This window comes from Bombina bombina, chromosome 1 (genome assembly GCF_027579735.1).
Source record: "Bombina bombina isolate aBomBom1 chromosome 1, aBomBom1.pri, whole genome shotgun sequence".
Lineage (NCBI taxonomy): Eukaryota > Metazoa > Chordata > Amphibia > Anura > Bombinatoridae > Bombina > Bombina bombina.
In genome coordinates, this window is record NC_069499.1 from 801,003,215 (window position 1) to 801,026,875 (window position 23,661).

Sequence of the window (23,661 nt, forward strand, 5' to 3'; positions counted from 1 at the left end):
CCAAGAAGCCTGCTGCTGACTCCAAAACAGCATGAGGGGCATGCCCCTGATCCGGGACCGGATCTGGTAGGGGGCAGACTTTCCTTCTTCGTTCAGGCTTGAGTTTTCGACATTCAGGATCCCTGGGCAGTAGAAATAGTGTCTCAGGGATACAAACTGGAGTTCAAAAATTTTCCTCCCAGAGGAAGGTTTCTTCTTTCAAGATTATCTGCAAACCAGATAAAAGAAGAGGCGTTCTTACACTGTGTAAGAGACCTCTCCTCCTTGGGAGTGATTGTTCCCGTTCCAGTACAGGAACAGGGGCTGGGTTTTTATTCAAACCTGTTTGTGGTTCCCAAAAAGGAGGGAACCTTCAGACCTATCTTAGACCTCAAAAGTCTAAACAAGTTTCTCAGTTCCGTCATTCAAGATGTAAACTATTCGTACAATTCTTCCATTGATCCAGGAGGGTCAATTTATGACGACAGTGGATTTAAAGGATGCATATCTACATGTTCCTATCCACAGAGATTATCACAGGTTCCTGAGGTTTGCCTTTCTGGACAAACACTTTCAGTTCGTGGCTCTTCCTTTCGGCTTGGCCATGGCACCCAGAATTTTCACAAAGGTACTGGGGTCTCTGCTGGCGGTTCTTAGACCGCGGGGCATTGCGGTAGCACCTTATCTGGACGATATTTTAATCCAGGCGCCATCTTGTCAACAAGCAAGATCTCATACAAACATTGTGCTATCTTTCCTAAGAACTCAAGGGTGGAAGGTAAATCTGGAAAAGAGTTCTTTAATCCCGAAGATAAGGGTGACCTTCTTGGGAACTCTAATCGATTCTATAACCATGAGAATTTTTCTGACAAGATTCTGGATTCCTGTCGAGCCCTTCAGTCCACTCCTCGGCCGTCAGTGGCTCAGTGCATGGAGGTAATCAGACTGATGGTGGCGGCAATGGACATCATCCCGTTTGCTCGGTTCCATCTCAGTCTTCTGCAGTTAGACATGCTCAGGCAGTGGAATGGAGACTATGCAGACTTGTCTCCTCGAATAACCCTGGAACAGGAGACGAGGGACTCTCTTCAGTGGTGGTTGTCTCCGGATCTTCTATCCCAGGGAACCTGCTTTCGCAGACCGTCCTGGGTGATTGTGACAACAGATGCCAGCCTTCTAGGGTGGGGAGCTGTCTGGGTTTCCCTAAAGGCTCAGGGAGTATGGACTCAGAGTCTGTTCTTCCTATAAACATCCTGGAACTAAGAGCGATCTTCACGATCTTCAATGCTCTTCTGGCCTGGCCTCAGTTGGCTTTGGCCCAGTTCATCAGATTCCAGTCGGACAACATAACGACAGTGGCTTACATCAACCATCAGGGAGGAACGAGGAGTTCCTTAGCGATGACCGAGGTAGCCAAGATAATCCGGTGAGCAGAGGCCCATTCTTGCCATCTGTCAGCGATCCACATCCCAGGGGTGAACAACTGGGAGGCGGACTTTCTGAGCAGCAGACTTTTCATCCGGGAGAGTGGGAACTCCATCCGGAAGTTTTCGCCAACCTGATTCTCAAATGGGGTCAGCCGGAGTTAAATTTCATGGCATCTCGTCAGAATTCCAAGCTCCCGAGATACGGGTCGAGGTCCAGGGATCCCCAGGCGGAACTGATAGATGCTCTGACAGTTCCTTGGTCCTTCAGCCTAGCATACCTGTTTCCCCGTTTGTGCTTCTGCCTCGAGTCATTGCTCGAATCAAGCAGGAGAAGGCATCGGTGATCCTCATTGCTCCTCCTTGGCCTCGCAGGATTTGGTATGCACATCTGGTGGACATGTCATCTCTGCCACCTTGGAGACTTCCGTTGAGGAAGGATCTTCTAATTCAAGGGCCCTTCCTTCACCCAAATCTAGTTTCTCTGAAGCTGACTGCTTGGAGATTGAACGCAGAGTTTTTCTGATTCTGTTATAGAGACCTTGATTCAGGCGCGTAAGCCTGTAACTAGAAAGATTTACCATAAGATATGGTGTAAATATCTCTATTGGTGTGAATCCAAGGGCTACTCATGGAGTAGAGTTAGGATTCCGAGAATTTTGTCTTTTCTCCAAGAAGGTTTGGAGAAGGGTTTATCGACAAGTTCCCTAAAGGGTCAGATCTATTTTGTTACACAAACGTCTGGCAGATGTTCCAGATGTACAATCTTTTTGTCAGGCCTTGGTTAGGATCAGGCCTGTGTTCAAACCCGTTAATCCTCCATGGAGTCTGAATTTAGTACTTAAAGGCTCCGTTTGAGCCTATGCATTCCTTAGATATTAAGTTGTTATCTTGGAAAGTTTTATTTCTTGTTATTTCTTCAGCTCGAAGAGTGTCTGAGCTCTCGGCGTTGCAATACAATTCGCCTTACCTTAATTTCCATTCTGATAAGGTAGTTTTACGTACTAAACTAGGGTTTCATCCTAAGGTTGTTTCAGACAGGAACATTAATCAGGAGATTGTTGTTCCTTCCTTGTGTCCTAATCCTTCTTCTCAGAAAGAACGTCTTCTGCACAAATTTGGACGTAGTCTGTGCTTTAAAATTTTACTTACAAACGATTAGGGACTTTCGTCAGTCTTCCTCTGTGTTTGTAATTTTCTCTGGAAAACGTAAGGGTCAGAAAGCTTTGGCTCTTCCTAACTTCGGTCGAATGACTGGAGTGGGAGGGAAGGGAGGAGCTATTTAACAGCTCTGCTGTGGTGCTCTTTACCTCCTCCTGCTGATCAGGCGGTGAATATCACACAAGTAAGGATGATGATCCGTGGACTCATCGTGTCTTTAAAAATATATATTTTTTTATTGAAATCTTAAGATTCGGCGCATGTGCGCCAGGGACGTGCAGTCATAGGAGGCAGGTGAGGCAGTGCTGCACCTGCCATTTGGGGCATTTTAAATTAAAAATAAAATTTTAATAAAAAAAACAATTTTTAAAAAAATTCCCCCCCTTTTTCCCCCTCTATATTTTAGAGAGAGGCAGCATAGGGTTCGGCTTTTTCTCTATTGCGCAATCTTGTAGCATACTCTTCTATCAGTAGCCGCTCTCCTGTGCTACCCAGTGGTGGTTTGTATCTGCGCACGGCTAAAAAACTACTTATAGAGGCATCTCTAATGTGGCCTCTTAGTTTGCGGGGAGCCAATGAGTGCCGGTCATGTATGTTCTCTTTTCTCCTGGTGATTGACAGCACCAGGAGAACTTGACCAGTGATGTTTGGCTCTCCCTGCGCAGTGCGCATGCGCAATCCAACGATCCCTCCACACCGGTGCTCCACCCCGCCTAGTCTGACTCTACCGGTAATACATGTGTGGGGTGAACTGTTATATAACCGATGGAGCCTGCTCAATTACTCAAGCTAGGCACTGATCCTGGCTGGAAGGCTCATAGCCTGTTTACATATAACTGGCTGAAGAATAAACTTCTCTGCAGCTCAGCCTTTTGGAAGCAGGCTGAGCTGCCGCATTGAGTGTGTTGGGTAACAGCGTAGCCGTAATCTAATGTCCCTTTGGAGTAAGGTAGGAGAACCGTGTTCATCATCTTTTAATTTGGAAATGTTTCTCAGGTTAAAGTTATATTTAACCCTATTATAAATTTTATTTCTTGTTTTCTTGGTATCTTTATTTGAAAAGCAGGAATGTAAGTTTAGTAAGCAGCCCATTTTTGGTTCAGCACCTGGGTAGCACTTGGTGATTTGCCAATCAGCAAACGCTACCCAAAAAAATGGGCCTGCTCCTAAGCTTACATTCCTGCTTTTTCAAATAAAGATCCCAAGAGAATGAAGAAAAATTGATAATAGGAGTAAATTAGAAAATTGCTTAAAATTGCGTGCTCTGTCTGAATCAGGAAAGAAAAATGTGTCATGTGCCTCACTAGCCTCTGACTTTACCACACGTCACTGATGTGCGCACGCGTGCACACGCCCAAGGCCGCTTCCGCCCGCTGACAGGGATATGGCCTTTGCAGGAAACGAACGCCAGGACCACTTGAAACCCCACCGCTTGAAACCTGTGAGGACGTAGAGGGCATGTCCTTGGCCACTAACTGCCATTTTTTGTAGGACGTACCCTGTACGTTCTTGGTCCTTAAGGGGTTAAAAAGATTCCTTTTGTGCTTGGCACAAAAGGATCCGTGGACTCATCGTGTCTAAAAAGAAACAAAGTTATCAGGTAAGCATAAATTTTCTTTTTTATGTACATTGATGGTGGGGCTCTCTGGGATGCTGGGAAGGGGAGGGAGGTAGGATATTGAGGGGTGGCAGCTACACTACAGAAAATATTTTAATAAAAAATACACATTTTTGGGGGGTTACTGGGTACTGGCAGACAGCTGCCAGTACCCAAGATGGAGCCAAATAGGTATAGGGGGGAGGGTTAGAGAGCTGTATGGGGGGGATCAGGGAGGTTGGGGACTAAGAGGGGATCCAACACTGCAGAATCAATTGAAAAAAAAAAGATAGATAGATACAAAAATAAAAATGCTTTTTATTTTAGTGCTGGCAGACTATCTGCCAGTACTTAAGATGGCGGTGACAATTGTAAGGTGGGGGAGGGAAGAGAGATGTTTAAGGGGGGTCAGGGAGTGGGATGTGTCAGGTGGGAGGCTGATCTCTACACTAAAGCTAAAATTAATCCTACAAGCTCCCTAATTAACCCCTTCACTGATGGGCATAATACACGTGTGGTGCGCAGCAGCATTTAACGGCCTTCTAATTACCAAAAAGCAATGCCAAAGCCATATAAGTCTGCTACTTCTGAACAAAGGGGATCCCAGAGAAGCATTTACAAACATTTGTGCCATAATTGCACAAGCTGTTTGTAAATAATTTCACTGTGAAACCTAAAGTTTGTGAAAAAGTGAAAAAAAAATTATTTGATCGCATTTGGCGGTGAAATGGTGGCATGAAATATACCAAAATGGGCCTAGATCAATACTTAGGGTTGTCTACTAAAATATATATATATATATATATATATATACATGTCAAGAGATATTCAGGGATTCCTGACAGATATCAGTGTTACAATGGAATTATCGCTAATTTTGAGAGAAAAAAAGTGGTTTGGAAATAGCAAAGTGCTACTTGTATTTATTGCCCTATAACTTGCAAAAAAAAGCAAAGAACATGTAAACATTGGGTATTTCTAAACTCAGGACAAAATATAGAAACTATTTAGCATGGTTGTTTTTTGGTGGTTATAGACGTGTAACAGATTTTGGGGGTCAAAGTTAGACATCATATTTTATAATTTTTTTATAGTAAATTATAAGATATGATGAAAATAATGGTATCTTTAGAAAGTCCATTTAATGGCCAGAAAAAATGGTATATAATATGTGTGGGTACAGTAAATTAGTAAGAGGGAAATTACAGCTAAACACAAACACCGCAAAAATGTATAAATAGCCTTGGTCCCAAACGGTCAGAAAATAGAGAAGTGCTGTGGTCCTTAAGGGGTTAAAAACAGCTAGAGCTGTTAGTTTAGATGACCAGATGGTACTTAATTATAAAACCTTTGTGGTTTTACTCCCCCATCTTGTTGATTTGTTTACTTTTATGATGTAAGCAGAGGTCCCTCTCTTCTGGCAACTACAGACCTATAGTTATCTTAAATCATAACAAAACTTAAAATTTACTCACAGACGTAACTGTTTAGTAGGGCCATCAACAGGCCTGAAACTTTATTTTTTATATGCTACCATAAAGCTGAAGAATCTCATATCTTGGCTGTCTATATTAGTAGAAAATTCCACTTAATGGCTATAAAACTAACGGCTAGATTTAGAGTTCTGCGGCCAAAGGGGTGCGTTAGCTACGCATGCTTTTTTCCCCCGCACCTTTTAAATACCGCTGGTATTTAGAGTTCACAGAATGGCTGCGTTAGGCTCCAAAAAAGGGAGCGTAGAGCATATTTACCGCCACTGCAACTCTCGATACCCGCCGTGCTTACGGACGCGGCCAGCTTCAAAAACGTGCTCGTGCACGATTCCCCCATAGGTTTTTTTTCAGCCACAAACTGCCCCATTGTTTTCTAACACCTGCAAAAAAGCAGCGTTAAGCTCCTAACGCAGCCCCATTGTTTCCTATAGGGAAACACTTCCTAAGTCTGCACATAACACCCTAACATGTACCCCGAGTCTAAACACCCCTAACCTTACACTTATTAACCTCTAATCTGCCGCCCCCGCTATCGCTGACCCCTGCATATTATTATTAACCCCTAATCTGCCGCTCCGTACACCGCCGCAACCTACATTATACCTATGTACCCCTAATCTGCTGCCCCTAACACCGCCGACCCCTATATTATATTTATTAACCCCTAATCTGCCGCCCCCGCTATCGCTGACCCCTGCATATTATTATTAACCCCTAATCTGCCGCTCCGTACACCGCCGCAACCTACGTTATCCCTATGTACCCCTAATCTGCTGCCCCTAACACCGCCGACCCCTATATTATATTTATTAACCCCTAATCTGCCGCCCCCAACGTCGCCTCCACCTAGCTACAATAATTAACCCCTAATCTGCCGACCGGATCTCACCGCTACTCTAATAAATGTGTTAACCCCTAAAGCTAAGTCTAACACTAACACCCCCCTAAGTTAAATATAATTTAAATCTAACGAAATAAATTAACTCTTATTAAATAAATTATTCCTATTTAAAGCTAAATACTTACCTGTAAAATAAACCCTAATATAGCTACAATATAAATTATAATTATATTGTAGCTATTTTAGGATTAATATTTATTTTACAGGCAACTTTGTATTTATTTTAACCAGGTACAATAGCTATTAAATGGTTAATAACTATTTAATAGCTACCTAGTTAAAATAATTTCAAAATTACCTGTAAAATTAATCCTAACCTAAGTTACAATTAAACCTAACACTGCACTATCAATAAATAAATTAAATAAACTTAAATAAAAAGAGAGAAGCGCTCAACCTGGGAACGAACAATAGCATAATAGCTTGTTCTATGGCTAGTTACCACCCTAGAAGCAGCCTCTTTTTGCTCAATATGTGCCTTTCACAGAAAAGAACTTTCCTGTAGCATATCAGTCTGATCCTGACTTCACAGTACAGTCCAGCCCCGAAATACCAGGCAATCCCTCTCTGAACAAGAGAAACAGCAAAACCCCAGACGTACGTTTCGGCCTATTGTGGGCCTCGTCAGTGAGGTGCAGCCATATCCCTCTAGGCACACTGAGCAACGGGTCCACGTCTGGATTCCCGCATCACACTTAGGGAGACTTCCCTAAGTGTCATAATTTGCATAAATAAAAAGAGAGAAGCGCTCAACCTGGGAACGAACAATAGCATAATAGCTTGTTCTATGGCTAGTTACCACCCTAGAAGCAGCCTCTTTTTGCTCAATATGTGCCTTTCACAGAGAAGAACTTTACTGTAGCATATCAGTCTGATCCTGACTTCACAGTACAGTCCAGCCCCGAAATACCAGGCAATCCCTCTCTGAACAAGAGAAACAGCAAAACCCCAGACGTACGTTTCGGCCTATTGTGGGCCTCGTCAGTGAGGTGCAGCCATATCCCTCTAGGCACACTGAGCAACGGGTCCACGTCTGGATTCCCGCATCACACTTAGGGAGACTTCCCTAAGTGTCATAATTTGCATAAATAAAAAGAGAGAAGCGCTCAACCTGGGAACGAACAATAGCATAATAGCTTGTTCTATGGCTAGTTACCACCCTAGAAGCAGCCTCTTTTTGCTCAATATGTGCCTTTCACAGAAAAGAACTTTCCTGTAGCATATCAGTCTGATCCTGACTTCACAGTACAGTCCAGCCCCGAAATACCAGGCAATCCCTCTCTGAACAAGAGAAACCGCAAAACCCCAGACGTACGTTTCGGCCTATTGTGGGCCTCGTCAGTGAGGTGCAGCCATATCCCTCTAGGCACACTGAGCAACGGGTCCACGTCTGGATTCCCGCATCACACTTAGGGAGACTTCCCTAAGTGTCATAATTTGCATAAATAAAAAGAGAGAAGCGCTCAACCTGGGAACGAACAATAGCATAATAGCTTGTTCTATGGCTAGTTACCACCCTAGAAGCAGCCTCTTTTTGCTCAATATGTGCCTTTCACAGAAAAGAACTTTCCTTTAGCATATCAGTCTGATCCTGACTTCACAGTACAGTCCAGCCCCGAAATACCAGGCAATCCCTCTCTGAACAAGAGAAACAGCAAAACCCCAGACGTACGTTTCGGCCTATTGTGGGCCTCGTCAGTGAGGTGCAGCCATATCCCTCTAGGCACACTGAGCAACGGGTCCACGTCTGGATTCCTGCATCACACTTAGGGAGACTTCCCTAAGTGTCATAATTTGCATAAATAAAAAGAGAGAAGCGCTCAACCTGGGAACGAACAATAGCATAATAGCTTGTTCTATGGCTAGTTACCACCCTAAAAGCAGCCTCTTTTTGCTCAATATGTGCCTTTCACAGAAAAGAACTTTCCTGTAGCATATCAGTCTGATCCTGACTTCACAGTACAGTCCAGCCCCGAAATACCAGGCAATCCCTCTTTGAACAAGAGAAACAGCAAAACCCCAGACGTACGTTTCGGCCTATTGTGGGCCTCGTCAGTGAGGTGCAGCCATATCCCTCTAGGCACACTGAGCAACGGGTCCACGTCTGGATTCCCGCATCACACTTAGGGAGACTTCCCTAAGTGTCATAATTTGCATAAATAAAAAGAGAGAAGCGCTCAACCTGGGAACGAACAATAGCATAATAGCTTGTTCTATGGCTAGTTACCACCCTAGAAGCAGCCTCTTTTTGCTCAATATGTGCCTTTCACAGAAAAGAACTTTCCTGTAGCATATCAGTCTGATCCTGACTTCACAGTACAGTCCAGCCCCGAAATACCAGGCAATCCCTCTCTGAACAAGAGAAACAGCAAAACCCCAGACGTACGTTTCGGCCTATTGTGGGCCTCGTCAGTGAGGTGCAGCCATATCCCTCTAGGCACGTCTGGGGTTTTGCTGTTTCTCTTGTTCAGAGAGGGATTGCCTGGTATTTCGGGGCTGGACTGTACTGTGAAGTCAGGATCAGACTGATATGCTACAGTAAAGTTCTTCTCTGTGAAAGGCACATATTGAGCAAAAAGAGGCTGCTTCTAGGGTGGTAACTAGCCATAGAACAAGCTATTATGCTATTGTTCGTTCCCAGGTTGAGCGCTTCTCTCTTTTTATTTATGCAAATTATGACACTTAGGGAAGTCTCCCTAAGTGTGATGCGGGAATCCAGACGTGGACCCGTTGCTCAGTGTGGCTAGAGGGATATGGCTGCACCTCACTGACGAGGCCCACAATAGGCCGAAACGTACGTCTGGGGTTTTGCTGTTTCTCTTGTTCAGAGAGGGATTGCCTGGTATTTCGGGGCTGGACTGTACTGTGAAGTCAGGATCAGACTGATATGCTACAGGAAAGTCTTCTCTGTGAAAGGCACATATTGAGCAAAAAGAGGCTGCTTCTAGGGTGGTAACTAGCCATAGAACAAGCTATTATGCTATTGTTCGTTCCCAGGTTGAGCGCTTCTCTCTTTTTATTTATGCAAATTATGACACTTAGGGAAGTCTCCCTAAGTGTGATGCGGGAATCCAGACGTGGACCCGTTGCTCAGTGTGCCTAGAGGGATATGGCTGCACCTCACTGACGAGGCCCACAATAGGCGGAAACGTACGTCTGGGGTTTTGCTGTTTCTCTTGTTCAGAGAGGGATTGCCTGGTATTTCGGGGCTGGACTGTACTGTGAAGTCAGGATCAGACTGATATGCTACAGTAAAGTTCTTCTCTGTGAAAGGCACATATTGAGCAAAAAGAGGCTGCTTCTAGGGTGGTAACTAGCCATAGAACAAGCTATTATGCTATTGTTCGTTCCCAGGTTGAGCGCTTCTCTCTTTTTATTTATGCAAATTATGACACTTAGGGAAGTCTCCCTAAGTGTGATGCGGGAATCCAGACGTGGACCCGTTGCTCAGTGTGCCTAGAGGGATATGGCTGCACCTCACTGACGAGGCCCACAATAGGCCGAAACGTACGTCTGGGGTTTTGCTGTTTCTCTTGTTCAGAGAGGGATTGCCTGGTATTTCGGGGCTGGACTGTACTGTGAAGTCAGGATCAGACTGATATGCTACAGTAAAGTTCTTCTCTGTGAAAGGCACATATTGAGCAAAAAGAGGCTGCTTCTAGGGTGGTAACTAGCCATAGAACAAGCTATTATGCTATTGTTCGTTCCCAGGTTGAGCGCTTCTCTCTTTTTATTTATGCAAATTATGACACTTAGGGAAGTCTCCCTAAGTGTGATGCGGGAATCCAGACGTGGACCCGTTGCTCAGTGTGCCTAGAGGGATATGGCTGCACCTCACTGACGAGGCCCACAATAGGCCGAAACGTACGTCTGGGGTTTTGCTGTTTCTCTTGTTCAGAGAGGGATTGCCTGGTATTTCGGGGCTGGACTGTACTGTGAAGTCAGGATCAGACTGATATGCTACAGGAAAGTTCTTTTCTGTGAAAGGCACATATTGAGCAAAAAGAGGCTGCTTCTAGGGTGGTAACTAGCCATAGAACAAGCTATTATGCTATTGTTCGTTCCCAGGTTGAGCGCTTCTCTCTTTTTATTTATGCAAATTATGACACTTAGGGAAGTCTCCCTAAGTGTGATGCGGGAATCCAGACGTGGACCCGTTGCTCAGTGTGCCTAGGGGGATATGGCTGCACCTCACTGACGAGGCCCACAATAGGCCGAAACGTACGTCTGGGGTTTTGCTGTTTCTCTTGTTCAGAGAGGGATTGCCTGGTATTTCGGGGCTGGACTGTACTGTGAAGTCAGGATCAGACTGATATGCTACAGTAAAGTTCTTCTCTGTGAAAGGCACATATTGAGCAAAAAGAGGCTGCTTCTAGGGTGGTAACTAGCCATAGAACAAGCTATTATGCTATTGTTCGTTCCCAGGTTGAGCGCTTCTCTCTTTTTATTTATGCAAATTATGACACTTAGGGAAGTCTCCCTAAGTGTGATGCGGGAATCCAGACGTGGACCCGTTGCTCAGTGTGCCTAGAGGGATATGGCTGCACCTCACTGACGAGGCCCACAATAGGCCGAAACGTACGTCTGGGGTTTTGCTGTTTCTCTTGTTCAGAGAGGGATTGCCTGGTATTTCGGGGCTGGACTGTACTGTGAAGTCAGGATCAGACTGATATGCTACAGTAAAGTTCTTCTCTGTGAAAGGCACATATTGAGCAAAAAGAGGCTGCTTCTAGGGTGGTAACTAGCCATAGAACAAGCTATTATGCTATTGTTCGTTCCCAGGTTGAGCGCTTCTCTCTTTTTATTTATGCAAATTAAATAAACTACCTACAATTATCTACAATTAAACCTAACACTACACTATCAATAAATTAATTAAATACAATGCCTACAAATAAATACAATTAAATAAACTAACTAAAGTACAAAAAATAAATAGAACTAAGTTACAAAAAATAAAAAAATATTTACAAACATTAGAAAAATATTACAATTTTAAACTAATTACACCTACTCTAAGCCCCCTAATAAAATAACAAAGACCCCCAAAATAAAAAAATGCCCTACCCTATTCTAAAATTAAAATACAAATTGAAAAGCTCTTTTACCTTACCAGCCCTGAAAAGGGCCTTTTGCCTGGCATGCCCCAAAGAATTCAGCTCTTTTGCCTGTAAAAAAAAACATACAATACCCCCCCCCCCAACATTACAACCCACCACCCACATACCCCTAATCTAACCCAAACCCCCTTAAATAAACCTATCAGCCAATCAGATTGAGCTTGCATTCTATTGGCTGATCGGAACAGCCAAGAGAATGCGATCTCAATCTGATTGGCTGATTGGATCAGCCAATCGGATTGAACTTGAATGTGATTGGCTGATTCCATCAGCCAATCAGAATTTTCCTACCTTAATTCCGATTGGCTGATAGAATCCTATCAGCCAATCGGAATTCGGGGGACGCCATCTTGGATGACATCCCTTAAAGGAACCTTCATTCGTCGTCTAGTCGTCGGAAGAAGAGGATGGATCCGCTGTGGAGGTCTTGAAGATCAGCCGGTCGTCATCGGATGGAAGAACATAGAAGATGCGGCTTGGATGAAGATGTTTACCGGTCCGGATGTTCTCTTCTGCCCGCTTGGATCAAGACTTCAGCCGGAGGATGGATGTCTTCAGCCCCCCGCTTGGGCCTGGATCAAGACATCGGAGCCTGGACGGATCGCTGATACCCGGTGTGGTGAAGATAAGGTAGGAAGATCTTCAGGGGCTTAGTGTAAGGTTTATTTAAGGGGGGTTTGGGTTAGATTAGGGGTATGTGGGTGGTGGGTTGTAATGTTAGGGGGGGGGTATTGTATGTTTTTTTTCCAGGCAAAAGAGCTGAATTCTTTGGGGCATGCCCCGCAAATGGCCCTTTTAAGGGCTGGTAAGGTAAAAGAGCTTTTCAATTTGTATTTTAGAATAGGGTAGGGCATTTTTTTTATTTTGGGGGGCTTTGTTATTTTATTAGGGGGCTTAGAGTAGGTGTAATTAGTTTAAAATTGTTGTAATATTTTTCTAATGTTTGTAAATATTTTTTTATTTTTTGTAACTTAGTTCTTTTTTATTTTTTGTACTTTAGTTAGTTTATTCAATTGTATTTAATTGTAGGTATTGTATTTAATTAATTTATTGATAGTGTAGTGTTAGGTTTAATTGTAACTTAGGTTAGGATTTATTTTACAGGTAATTTTGTAATTATTTTAACTAGGTAGCTATTAAATAGTTATTAACTATTTAATAGCTATTGTACCTAGTTAATATAATTACAAAGTTGCCTGTAAAATAAATATTAATCCTAAAATAGCTACAATATAATTATAATTTATATTGTAGCTATATTAGGGTTTATTTTACAGGTAAGTATTTAGCTTTAAATAGGAATAATTTATTTAATAAGAGTTAATTTATTTCGTTAGATTTAAATTATATTTAACTTAGGGGGGTGTTAGTGTTAGGGTTAGACTTAGCTTTAGGGGTTAATACATTTATTAGAGTAGCGGTGAGATCCGGTCGGCAGATTAGGGGTTAATTATTGTAGGTAGGTGGAGGCGACGTTGGGGGCGGCAGATTAGGGGTTAATAAATATAATATAGGGGTCGGCGGTATTAGGGGCAGCAGATTAGGGGTTCATAGGGATAACGTAGGTGGCGGCGGTGTGCGGTTGGCAGATTAGGGGTTAATAATTGTAGGTAGGTAGCGGCGACGTTGGGGGCGGCAGATTAGGGGTTAATAAATATAATATAGGGGTCGGCGGTGTTAGGGGCAGCAGATTAGGGGTACATAGGGATAACGTAGGCGGCGGCGGTGCGCGGTCGGCAGATTAGGGGTTAAAAAGTGGCGGCGATGTGGGGGGGCCTCGGTTTAGGGGTACATAGGTAGTTTATGGGTGTTAGTGTACTTTAGAGCACAGTAGTTAGGAGCTTTATGAACCGGCGTTAGCCCAGAAAGCTCTTAACTCCTGACTTTTTTCTGCGGCTGGAGTTTTGTCGTTTGATTTCTAACGCTCACTTCAGCCACGACTCTAAATACCAGCGTTAGAAAGATCCCATTGAAAAGATAGGATACGCAAATGGCGTAGGGGGATCTGCGGTATGGAAAAGTTGCGGCTGCAAAGTGAGCGTTAGACCCTTACCTACAAGACTCTAAATACCAGCGGTAGCCCAAAACCAGCGTTAGGAGCCTCTAAAAGAGCTTTTCAATTTGTATTTTAGAATAGGGTAGGGCATTTTTTTTATTTTGGGGGGCTTTGTTATTTTATTAGGGGGCTTAGAGTAGGTGTAATTAGTTTAAAATTGTTGTAATATTTTTCTAATGTTTGTAAATATTTTTTTATTTTTTGTAACTTAGTTCTTTTTTATTTTTTGTACTTTAGTTAGTTTATTCAATTGTATTTAATTGTAGGTATTGTATTTAATTAATTTATTGATAGTGTAGTGTTAGGTTTAATTGTAACTTAGGTTAGGATTTATTTTACAGGTAATTTTGTAATTATTTTAACTAGGTAGCTATTAAATAGTTATTAACTATTTAATAGCTATTGTACCTAGTTAATATAATTACAAAGTTGCCTGTAAAATAAATATTAATCCTAAAATAGCTACAATATAATTATAATTTATATTGTAGCTATATTAGGGTTTATTTTACAGGTAAGTATTTAGCTTTAAATAGGAATAATTTATTTAATAAGAGTTAATTTATTTCGTTAGATTTAAATTATATTTAACTTAGGGGGGTGTTAGTGTTAGGGTTAGACTTAGCTTTAGGGGTTAATACATTTATTAGAGTAGCGGTGAGATCCGGTCGGCAGATTAGGGGTTAATTATTGTAGGTAGGTGGAGGCGACGTTGGGGGCGGCAGATTAGGGGTTAATAAATATAATATAGGGGTCGGCGGTATTAGGGGCAGCAGATTAGGGGTTCATAGGGATAACGTAGGTGGCGGCGGTGTGCGGTTGGCAGATTAGGGGTTAATAATTGTAGGTAGGTAGCGGCGACGTTGGGGGCGGCAGATTAGGGGTTAATAAATATAATATAGGGGTCGGCGGTGTTAGGGGCAGCAGATTAGGGGTACATAGGGATAACGTAGGCGGCGGCGGTGCGCGGTCGGCAGATTAGGGGTTAAAAAGTGGCGGCGATGTGGGGGGGCCTCGGTTTAGGGGTACATAGGTAGTTTATGGGTGTTAGTGTACTTTAGAGCACAGTAGTTAGGAGCTTTATGAACCGGCGTTAGCCCAGAAAGCTCTTAACTCCTGACTTTTTTCTGCGGCTGGAGTTTTGTCGTTTGATTTCTAACGCTCACTTCAGCCACGACTCTAAATACCAGCGTTAGAAAGATCCCATTGAAAAGATAGGATACGCAAATGGCGTAGGGGGATCTGCGGTATGGAAAAGTTGCGGCTGCAAAGTGAGCGTTAGACCCTTACCTACAAGACTCTAAATACCAGCGGTAGCCCAAAACCAGCGTTAGGAGCCTCTAACGCTGGTTTTGACGGCTAACGCCAAACTCTAAATCTAGCCGTAAATCTAGCCGTTAGATTTTCAGCCAGCACATGAACTGGTCCAAAACATCAGATAAAAGGAGCAAAATGCCACAGATCCTTGTCACAGGGCTGCATTATCACACACAGCAAATGAGATTCCAGCTTTGATTCAGAGGAGGGCAGGAAAATTATTTTAGAGCTGCTTTTAGTTAATTATTTTTTATTTGTTAATATTATAGTTTCAAAATCTTGCCTACACCAACCTGAAAAAGCCTCTCTGTCCACTGTACTGTGTAAATTGTGTTTATCTCTACTACAATATGATATTTCTAATAGGAAAGAAGAAATGTGCACATGGTAACTATATATGAAAGATGATTCTTCAGTAACTGTGTTACAGTTGTGTGTGTGACAGATATTTATGTATATCTAGTGACAAGAAGTATTTCTCCAACATAGGTGTGTCCGGTCCACGGCGTCATCCTTACTTGTGGGATATTCTCTTCCCCAACAGGAAATGGCAAAGAGCCCAGCAAAGCTGGTCACATGATCCCTCCTAGGCTCCGCCTTCCCCAGTCATTCTCTTTGCCGTTGCACAGGCAACATCTCCACGGAGATGGCTCAGAGTTTTTTGGTGTTTAAAGGATTTCAGACAAACATCTTCCTTGTTTGTTGTTTATTCTGGTAAAAGGAGAGGTCAAAAAGCAACTTCTACCTCTCTCTCTTTTTGGCTTAAAAGCATCATCAGATTGGCTTATGAGACTGCCGGACGGCAGCCTCCTGAAAGAATCACAGCTCATTCCACTAGGGCTGTGGCTTCCACATGGGCCTTCAAGAACGAGGCTTCTGTTGATCAGATATGTAAGGCAGCGACTTGGTCTTCACTGCACACTTTTACCAAATTTTACAAATTTGATACTTTTGCTTCTTCTGAGGCTATTTTTGGGAGAAAGGTTTTGCAAGCCGTGGTGCCTTCCATCTAGGTGACCTGATTTGCTCCCTCCCATCATCCGTGTCCTAAAGCTTTGGTATTGGTTCCCACAAGTAAGGATGACGCCGTGGACCGGACACACCTATGTTGGAGAAAACAGAATTTATGTTTACCTGATAAATTACTTTCTCCAACGGTGTGTCCGGTCCACGGCCCGCCCTGGTTTTTTAATCAGGTCTGATGATTTATTTTCTCTAACTACAGTCACCACGGTATCATATGATTTCTCCTATGCAAATATTCCTCCTTTACGTCGGTCGAATGACTGGGGAAGGCGGAGCCTAGGAGGGATCATGTGACCAGCTTTGCTGGGCTCTTTGCCATTTCCTGTTGGGGAAGAGAATATCCCACAAGTAAGGATGACGCCGTGGACCGGACACACCGTTGGAGAAAGTAATTTATCAGGTAAACATAAATTCTGTTTTCATATATGCCCAGTATTGATGTGGATAACATTGGTAATAACAGAATTACAGATTGTTACATGTTCTGCAGAGCCCTGTACTTCTGCTCGGAAGGCCCGTCGCTCCCTTTCTCTTCATGGAAGCAAAGAAAAAAAAGAGCAGAAACCAGAGAAAGTTACACCACAGAAGGACAGGGGCTATTGTGCGAGACAGAATGATGGTTAGTAATGCTCTGCAACTGGAGAGTTTAACACTACTGGGTCATGATTTGTAAATAATAATGGTTCTTTGCAGTGCAAGGGGAGCAATATTTTGTTATGTTTCTCAGGGACAAAAAATGCTGTGTGTGTCCCTGTAGGTCCTAAGGAGGATTCAGAAGTGAAGCCTGAGCAGAGACAGAGGTAATAAGAGGTTGTATGAATTGAAGGGCTCTTTTTACATACATGGGACACAAATAATATCTCTAGTTCATTATCTTGTACTAACACACTCACTATCCTGTACTAGCCATCCAGTGCAGAATAGGGTTATGGACATTTGTATTAGCTGCTGTTGATTCCTTGATCTCTCCCTCTATTGTAGACAGACCATGGTCCCTTATCTCTCTCCATCCTCGTCTGATGATGGTGACACAGGTCCATGGCTGATGCCCCTTACTGTGTCCCCTCCTTGTTTTCAGAGTGAGTCACTTCTCTCTCCTATGTCTCATTTGAAGTGTGACCTTTGTTTACTTATGTGCACAATGTCTCTATACAGGTAGTACACTCTCGTGCCTTCATCCTGGAACCCCAAATTCAGCTGGACACCTTGGGCTCAGCCCATCCCTCCTCTCCTCCCCTGTGGATCATGTCCTGCAAGGCTTCTCTTCTTCCCAGGGTTAGTGTGAGTGCAAGAACAGCAAATAGGGCATTAGAGTGTGGGCAGAATAGGTGTAAAAAAACAACCATAGCTAACTGAGATGCAGGTCAGGGTAAATATGCAGTACTGTCATTTTGTGAGTTACTTGGCAACTGTTTATTTACCATTTAACACACACAATATTGAATAGTGGCACTCCTCAGGCTTTTCCTCTTTACCTTATTTAACTATATATTCATCTGTTTAATGTGTAGTAATTGTATGTCTCTATAGAGGAAATGGTGCTTGTGCATAAAATTAATCCAACCGAATGGAAAGATGATATAAAGAATTCCACAATTCCAAAAGTATGCACTTATAGCACTCTGGGCCCTAAACTAAAGGGTGGGTGGTCCCGCTGGGATTTTATAAAATATAACTTTTATTATAACCATTAAAAAACCAAATTGTTGGTTAGAGTACAAACACTATTAAAATACACTCCAGTACCATATACCAGTAGTATCAACATTTATTGGATCATCAATTATAGGAATTAGGCCTGTCTATATTCACAGTCATGAATGATCCAAAAAGAAACAAAATAACGTCCGCTAAACACTGTTACAGTATAACTATATCAATTAGTGATTACAAGTGTGAGTTGGGTATGTGTAATCAGAAAATGGGTAAAGCGTGTCCCCTCTATTTGTTAATCGCTGGATTACTGATATATGAATGATTATTCAGTCTAGCTATGTCTGTACGGTATCAGAGTTTGTAATCCTGTCTGGATAGTCACAATGAGTTAGAGTGCTATTATTCCGGCATCCCTTGTATGTGCAGGGCTAAATATTTCTAATATAACTAAGTCCGGCACAACCCAGACTGGATAGGTTAAATATTTGTAAATTAGGGAGCCTGTTTAGTGGATCGATCTGGATACTAATAACCCAGTTTGCCGATATAAGTTTACCATTGCTTGTTAATCATAATATTTCTTCAGGTACACACCACTGCCAAGCATCTCACACAGTTCAGTGTATGAGTATAGCTATAACGAGTAATCGTCTGTTACTCCCTCTGTTCAAGTACTTCAGTATCACTGGATCAGGCACACTTTGCTGCTATTCAGTACATGTTATAACTTCAGTACACTGCGGTAATGGCCTGCAGCTACTACCAGGTCATATCGATAATTATTCAGTCTAGCTATGTCTGTACGGTGTCAGAGTTAGTAATCCTGTCTGGACAGTCGCAATGAATTTAGGTGCTCTTATTCCGGCATCCACTATGTATAAACGGCTATATAAATCAAATGTAACTAAGTCTGGCACAACCCAGACTAGATAAGTTGAATATATATAAAAATTACAGACTCTGTAATTTTTATATATATTCAACTTATCTAGTCTGGGTTGTGCCAGACTTACCCATTTTCTGATTACACATACCCAACTCACACTTGTAATCACTATTTGATATAGTTATACTGTAACAGTGTTTAGCGGACGTTATTTTGTTTCTTTTTGGATCATTCATGACTGTGAATATAGACAGGCCTAATTCCTATAATTGATGATCCAATAAATGTTGATACTACTGGTATATGGTACTGGAGTGTATTTTAATAGTGTTTGTACTCTAACCAACAATTTGGTTTTTTAATGGTTATAATAAAAGTTATATTTTATAAAATCCCAGCGGGACCACACACCCTTTAGTTTAGGGCCCAGAGTGCTATAAGTGCATACTTTTGGAATTGTGGTATTCTTTATATCATCTTTCCATTCGGTTTGTTTATTTACCATTGTATACTTTTTACCATAATGTATTGCATGTTGTGTTGTTGTTTGGTGCTTTGCATCATTCTTTGCACATTGTTGCATTGTATGTGCATTGGTTTTTCCCTCCACTCGCACTTAAATTCATTTGAGTAACAGCCATGTTTATGTATTTGTTGCTGTTCTTCATTGGATCCTCGTTGCAGACTCAGCTTCTCATTTCAACTTTGTCTGATTGTGTTTTACCTTTTTTCTGCCTACTTCCTTGCATTGTCCTTAGTACTGCCTCTGCCTGCTCCATTGCCAAACTTGCCTGGATGACTAGAAGTTGTCTTTTCCCTTCTGTTTAGCATCAGTGGGTCAAGTCCTTGGGTGTGTTGGGTTAGTGTGGCATTATTAATCACTTAATGTCTGGGTCCCAAGCTGTTTGGTACATTTAATAACCTTACATAGCAAATGGGTGGAAATGGCCATACCAAACAAGGTAGCAAGGTGTAAATAAATAATAACAAAAAATAAATAAAATATTGTAACACACTGTGCACTCATAAAGTATATATGCAAGTTTCAACACCCATTATCTGCCAGGTGTGTCCTTTTAAAGTTCCGTTATATTTGTCCAGGCAGGCTCTGTAGATATGTGGAAGTAAAAAAAGAGTTTATAGTGCAATGCTCTTTCAGTAAACTACAAAAGTACAATCGTAGGAGCTGTTAACTCAGCTCTTAGTATCAGCAGCATTGTTAAAGTTGTTTCCTCCCATATGAGAAACTCGAAAAGACTTCCAGGTATAATTTACATACATTTATTGAAAATAAAAACATTTAAGGACAATAATGGGTACAGTTATCACATGCAGATGAGGACAATGCTTCAATGGATACTGCTGGACTGTTTAGTACATTGGTATGTCCCATGGGTACAGCACATATCACTAAGGTCCTGATGGTCGGAAGTGCCACGAGGCGGTGTGATATTCAAAAGGGATCCATTGCGATGTTGACAAAGCCAGCAAAATATTCTAAAGGGCTGACAGTACTTTTTAGAGGTAGCATCTTACCACCTTACATTTCAGTGGTTGTCGATGCTGCTCTGAGTCCTAGAGATATTTCCAAACAGCATCACTACCTACATCGAAGGTGTAATGTAAATGATCCCTTAAAACAGTACTGTATGACAATACAACTTATATGTGTCAATATTTGTGCAATACAATACTGAATTAAACATATCAATAAAACACTTATAGGAGCTGTTGAATTGTGGGTATATGAAATATGTATATACATTGTTTAATGTATATGTATTGTATAGTATAATGTTAGAATATGTATGTAAACTGTAGAAGTGTACAAGATACAGAGATAGAATGGGATTGCAGGGACACCGCTGACGTCTGAATACCAGGGCCCCCTAGAAGTATAAAAGATACATAGCTGTGTGCTTGGTGCAGTACAAGAACATTAGAAGGGGATGCATGGTAGGATTGAAGTGTAATCCTAGAGATACATGTGTCTAGGTAGGGTACAGAAATAGAGAACAGGTATATGATAAAAAATACTGATAGAACTTCATGTGTGCAGTGAGTACAAGAGTGATTATGGTGAAAGGTGGAAATGAAGTAAGATAACTTTCTCCAACATAGGTGTGTCCGGTCCATGGCGTCATCCTTACTTGTGGGATATTCTCTTCCCCAACAGGAAATGGCAAAGAGCCCAGCAAAGCTGGTCACATGATCCCTCCTAGGCTCCGCCTTCCCCAGTCATTCTCTTTGCCGTTGTACAGGCAACATCTCCACGGAGATGGCTTAGAGTTTTTTGGTGTTTAAATGTAGTTTTTATTCTTCAATCAAGAGTTTGTTATTTTAAAATAGTGCTGATATGTACTATTTACTCTGAAACAGGAAAGAGATGAAGATTTCTGTTTGTAAGAGGAAAATGATTTTAGCAACCGTTACTAAAATCGATGGCTGTTTCCACACAGGACTGTTGAGAGGAATTAACTTCAGTTGGGGGAAACAGTGAGCAGACTTTTGCTGCTTGAGGTATGACACATTTCTAACAAGACTCGGTAATGCTGGAAGCTGTCATTTTCCCTATGGGAACCGGTAAGCCATTTTCTTAGTTTAAGTAAAAGAATAAAGGGCTTCATTAGGGCTTAAAAAACTGGTAGACATTTTTCTGGGCTAAAACGATTACTTTACTAAGTATATTTGGCAGATTATTACTTTTAATAGTTGTTAAATCTTGGGGATTGTTTTAATAAAAACGGCAGGCACTGTATTGGACACCTTTTTCACTGGGGGCCTTTTCTAGTCATAGACAGAGCCTCATTTTCGCGCCTCTAATGCGCAGTTGTTTTTGGAAAGCATGGCATGCAGATGCATGTGTGAGGAGCTAAGAACCACTGAAAAAGCTTATAGAAGGCATCATTTGGTATCGTATTCCCCTCTGGGCTTGGTTGGGTCTCAGCAAAGCAGATACCTGGGACTGTATAGGGGTTAAATGTAAAAATGGCTCCGGTTCCGTTATTTTAAGGGTTAAAGCTTTCAAATTTGGTGTGCAATACTTTTAAGGCTTTAAGTTACTGTGGTGAAATTTTGGTGAAATTTGAACAATTCCTTCATACTTTTTCACATATTCAGTAATAAAGTGTGTTCAGTTTGAAATTTAAAGGGACAGTAACGGTTTTATTGTAAAACGTTTTTTGTGCTTTGTTGACAAGTTTAAGCCTGTTTAACATGTCTGAACCATCAGATAACGATGTTCTATATGTATGAAAGCCAATGTGTCTCTCCATTTAAATATATGTGATATATTTGTGTCATAATGTCCAAACAAAGTAGGGATAATAATGCCATAGATATGATATTGCCCAAGATGATTCCTCTAATGAGGGGAGTAAGCATGGTACTGCATCATCCCCTTCTGTGTCTACACCAGTTTTGCCCACACAAGAGGCCCCTAGTACATCTAGTGCGCCAATACCATACAACAATTAATGGCTGTAATGGATAATTCTATTGCATGCATTTTTTCCAAAATGCCTACTTATCAGAGAAAGCGTGATTGCTCTGTTTTAAACACTGAAGAGCAAGAGGACGCTGATGATATCTGTTCTGACATACCCTCACACCTATCTGAAGGGGCCAGGAGGGAGGTTTTGTCTGAGGGAGAAATTTCAGATTCAGGGAAAATTTCTCAACAAGCAGAACCTGATATTGTAACTTTTAAATTTAAATTTCAACATCTCCACGCACTACTTAAGGAGGTATTATCTACTCTGGATGATTGTGACAATTTGGTCATTCCAGAGAAATTAGGTAAGATGGACAAGTTCCTAGAGGTTCCGGTGCCCCCCGATGTTTTTCCTATACCCAAGCGGGTGGCGGACATAGTAAATAAGGAGTGGGAAAGGCCCGGCATACCTTTTGTCCTCCCCCTATATTTAAGAAATTAGTTCCTATAGTCGACCCCAGAAAGGACTTATAGCATACAGTCCCCAAGGTCGAGGGGGCGGTTTCTACTCTAAACAAACGCACTTCTATTCCTATAGAAGATAGTTGTGCTTTCAAGATCCTATGGATTAAAGGTTAGAGGGTTTGCTTAAAAAGATGTTTGTTCAGCAAGGTTACCTTCTACAACCAATTTCATGCATTGTTCCTGTCACTACAGCTGCGTGTTTCTGGTTCGAAGAACTAGAAAAGTCGCTCAATAAAGAATCTTCGTACGAGGAGGTTTTGGACAGAGTTCAAGCTCTTAAATTGGCTAACTCTTTTTTATTTTAGATGCTGCTTTGCAATTAGCTAGATTAGCGGCGAATAATTCAGGGTTTGCTATTGTGGCGCGCAGAGCGCTTTTGCTTAACATCCCTTTCAAGGGTAAAACACTGTTTGGCCCTGACTTGAAAGAGATTATTTCAGACATCACTGGGGGAAAGGGCCACGCCCTTCCTCTGGATAGGTCTTTTAAGGCTAAAAAGAAGCCAAATTTTCGTCCCTTTCGCAGAAACGGACCAGCCTCAAATTCTACACCCTCTAAGCAAGAGGGTAATACTTCTCAAACCAAGCCAGCCTAGAGGCCGATGCAAGGCTGGAACAAGGGTAAGCAGGCCAAGTCACCTGCCACTGCTACCAAAACAGCATGAAGTGTTGGCCCCCGATCTGGGAAGGATCTGGTGGGGGGCAGACTTTCTCTCTTTGCTCAGGCTGGGGCAAGAGATGTTCAGGATCCTTGGGCGCTAGAAATAGTTTCTCAAGGTTATCTCCTGGAATTCAGGGAACTACCCCCAAGGGGAAGGTTCCACGGGTCTCAATTATCTTCAAACAGGCATTCTTACACTGTGTAGAAGACCTGTTAAGCATGGGAGTGATTCATCCTGTTCCATTAGGAGAACAAGGGATGGGTTTTTACTCCAACCTGTTCATAATTCCCAAAAAAGAGGGAACATTCAGACCTATTTTAGATCTCAAGATTCTAAACAAGTTTCTAAGGGTTTCATCATTCAAAATGGAAACCATTCGAACGATCCTTCCTACCATCCAGGAAGGTCAATTCATGACCACGGTGG

At 42.1% G+C, this 23,661-nt stretch overlaps 1 protein-coding gene across 1 annotated transcript in view; it reads left to right on the forward strand.

Annotated features, from left to right (window-relative positions):
- MEIOSIN (meiosis initiator) overlaps positions 1 to 23,661 on the forward strand; it is a 246,886-nt gene that overhangs the window by 98,097 nt on the left and 125,128 nt on the right. Inside the window, exons 4-7 of the mRNA XM_053715311.1 lie at positions 16,565 to 16,693; positions 16,802 to 16,874; positions 17,056 to 17,153; positions 17,230 to 17,349. Coding sequence (XP_053571286.1) covers positions 16,565 to 16,693; positions 16,802 to 16,874; positions 17,056 to 17,153; positions 17,230 to 17,349 — 420 coding nt within the window. The remainder of the gene's footprint in view (positions 1 to 16,564; positions 16,694 to 16,801; positions 16,875 to 17,055; positions 17,154 to 17,229; positions 17,350 to 23,661) is intronic.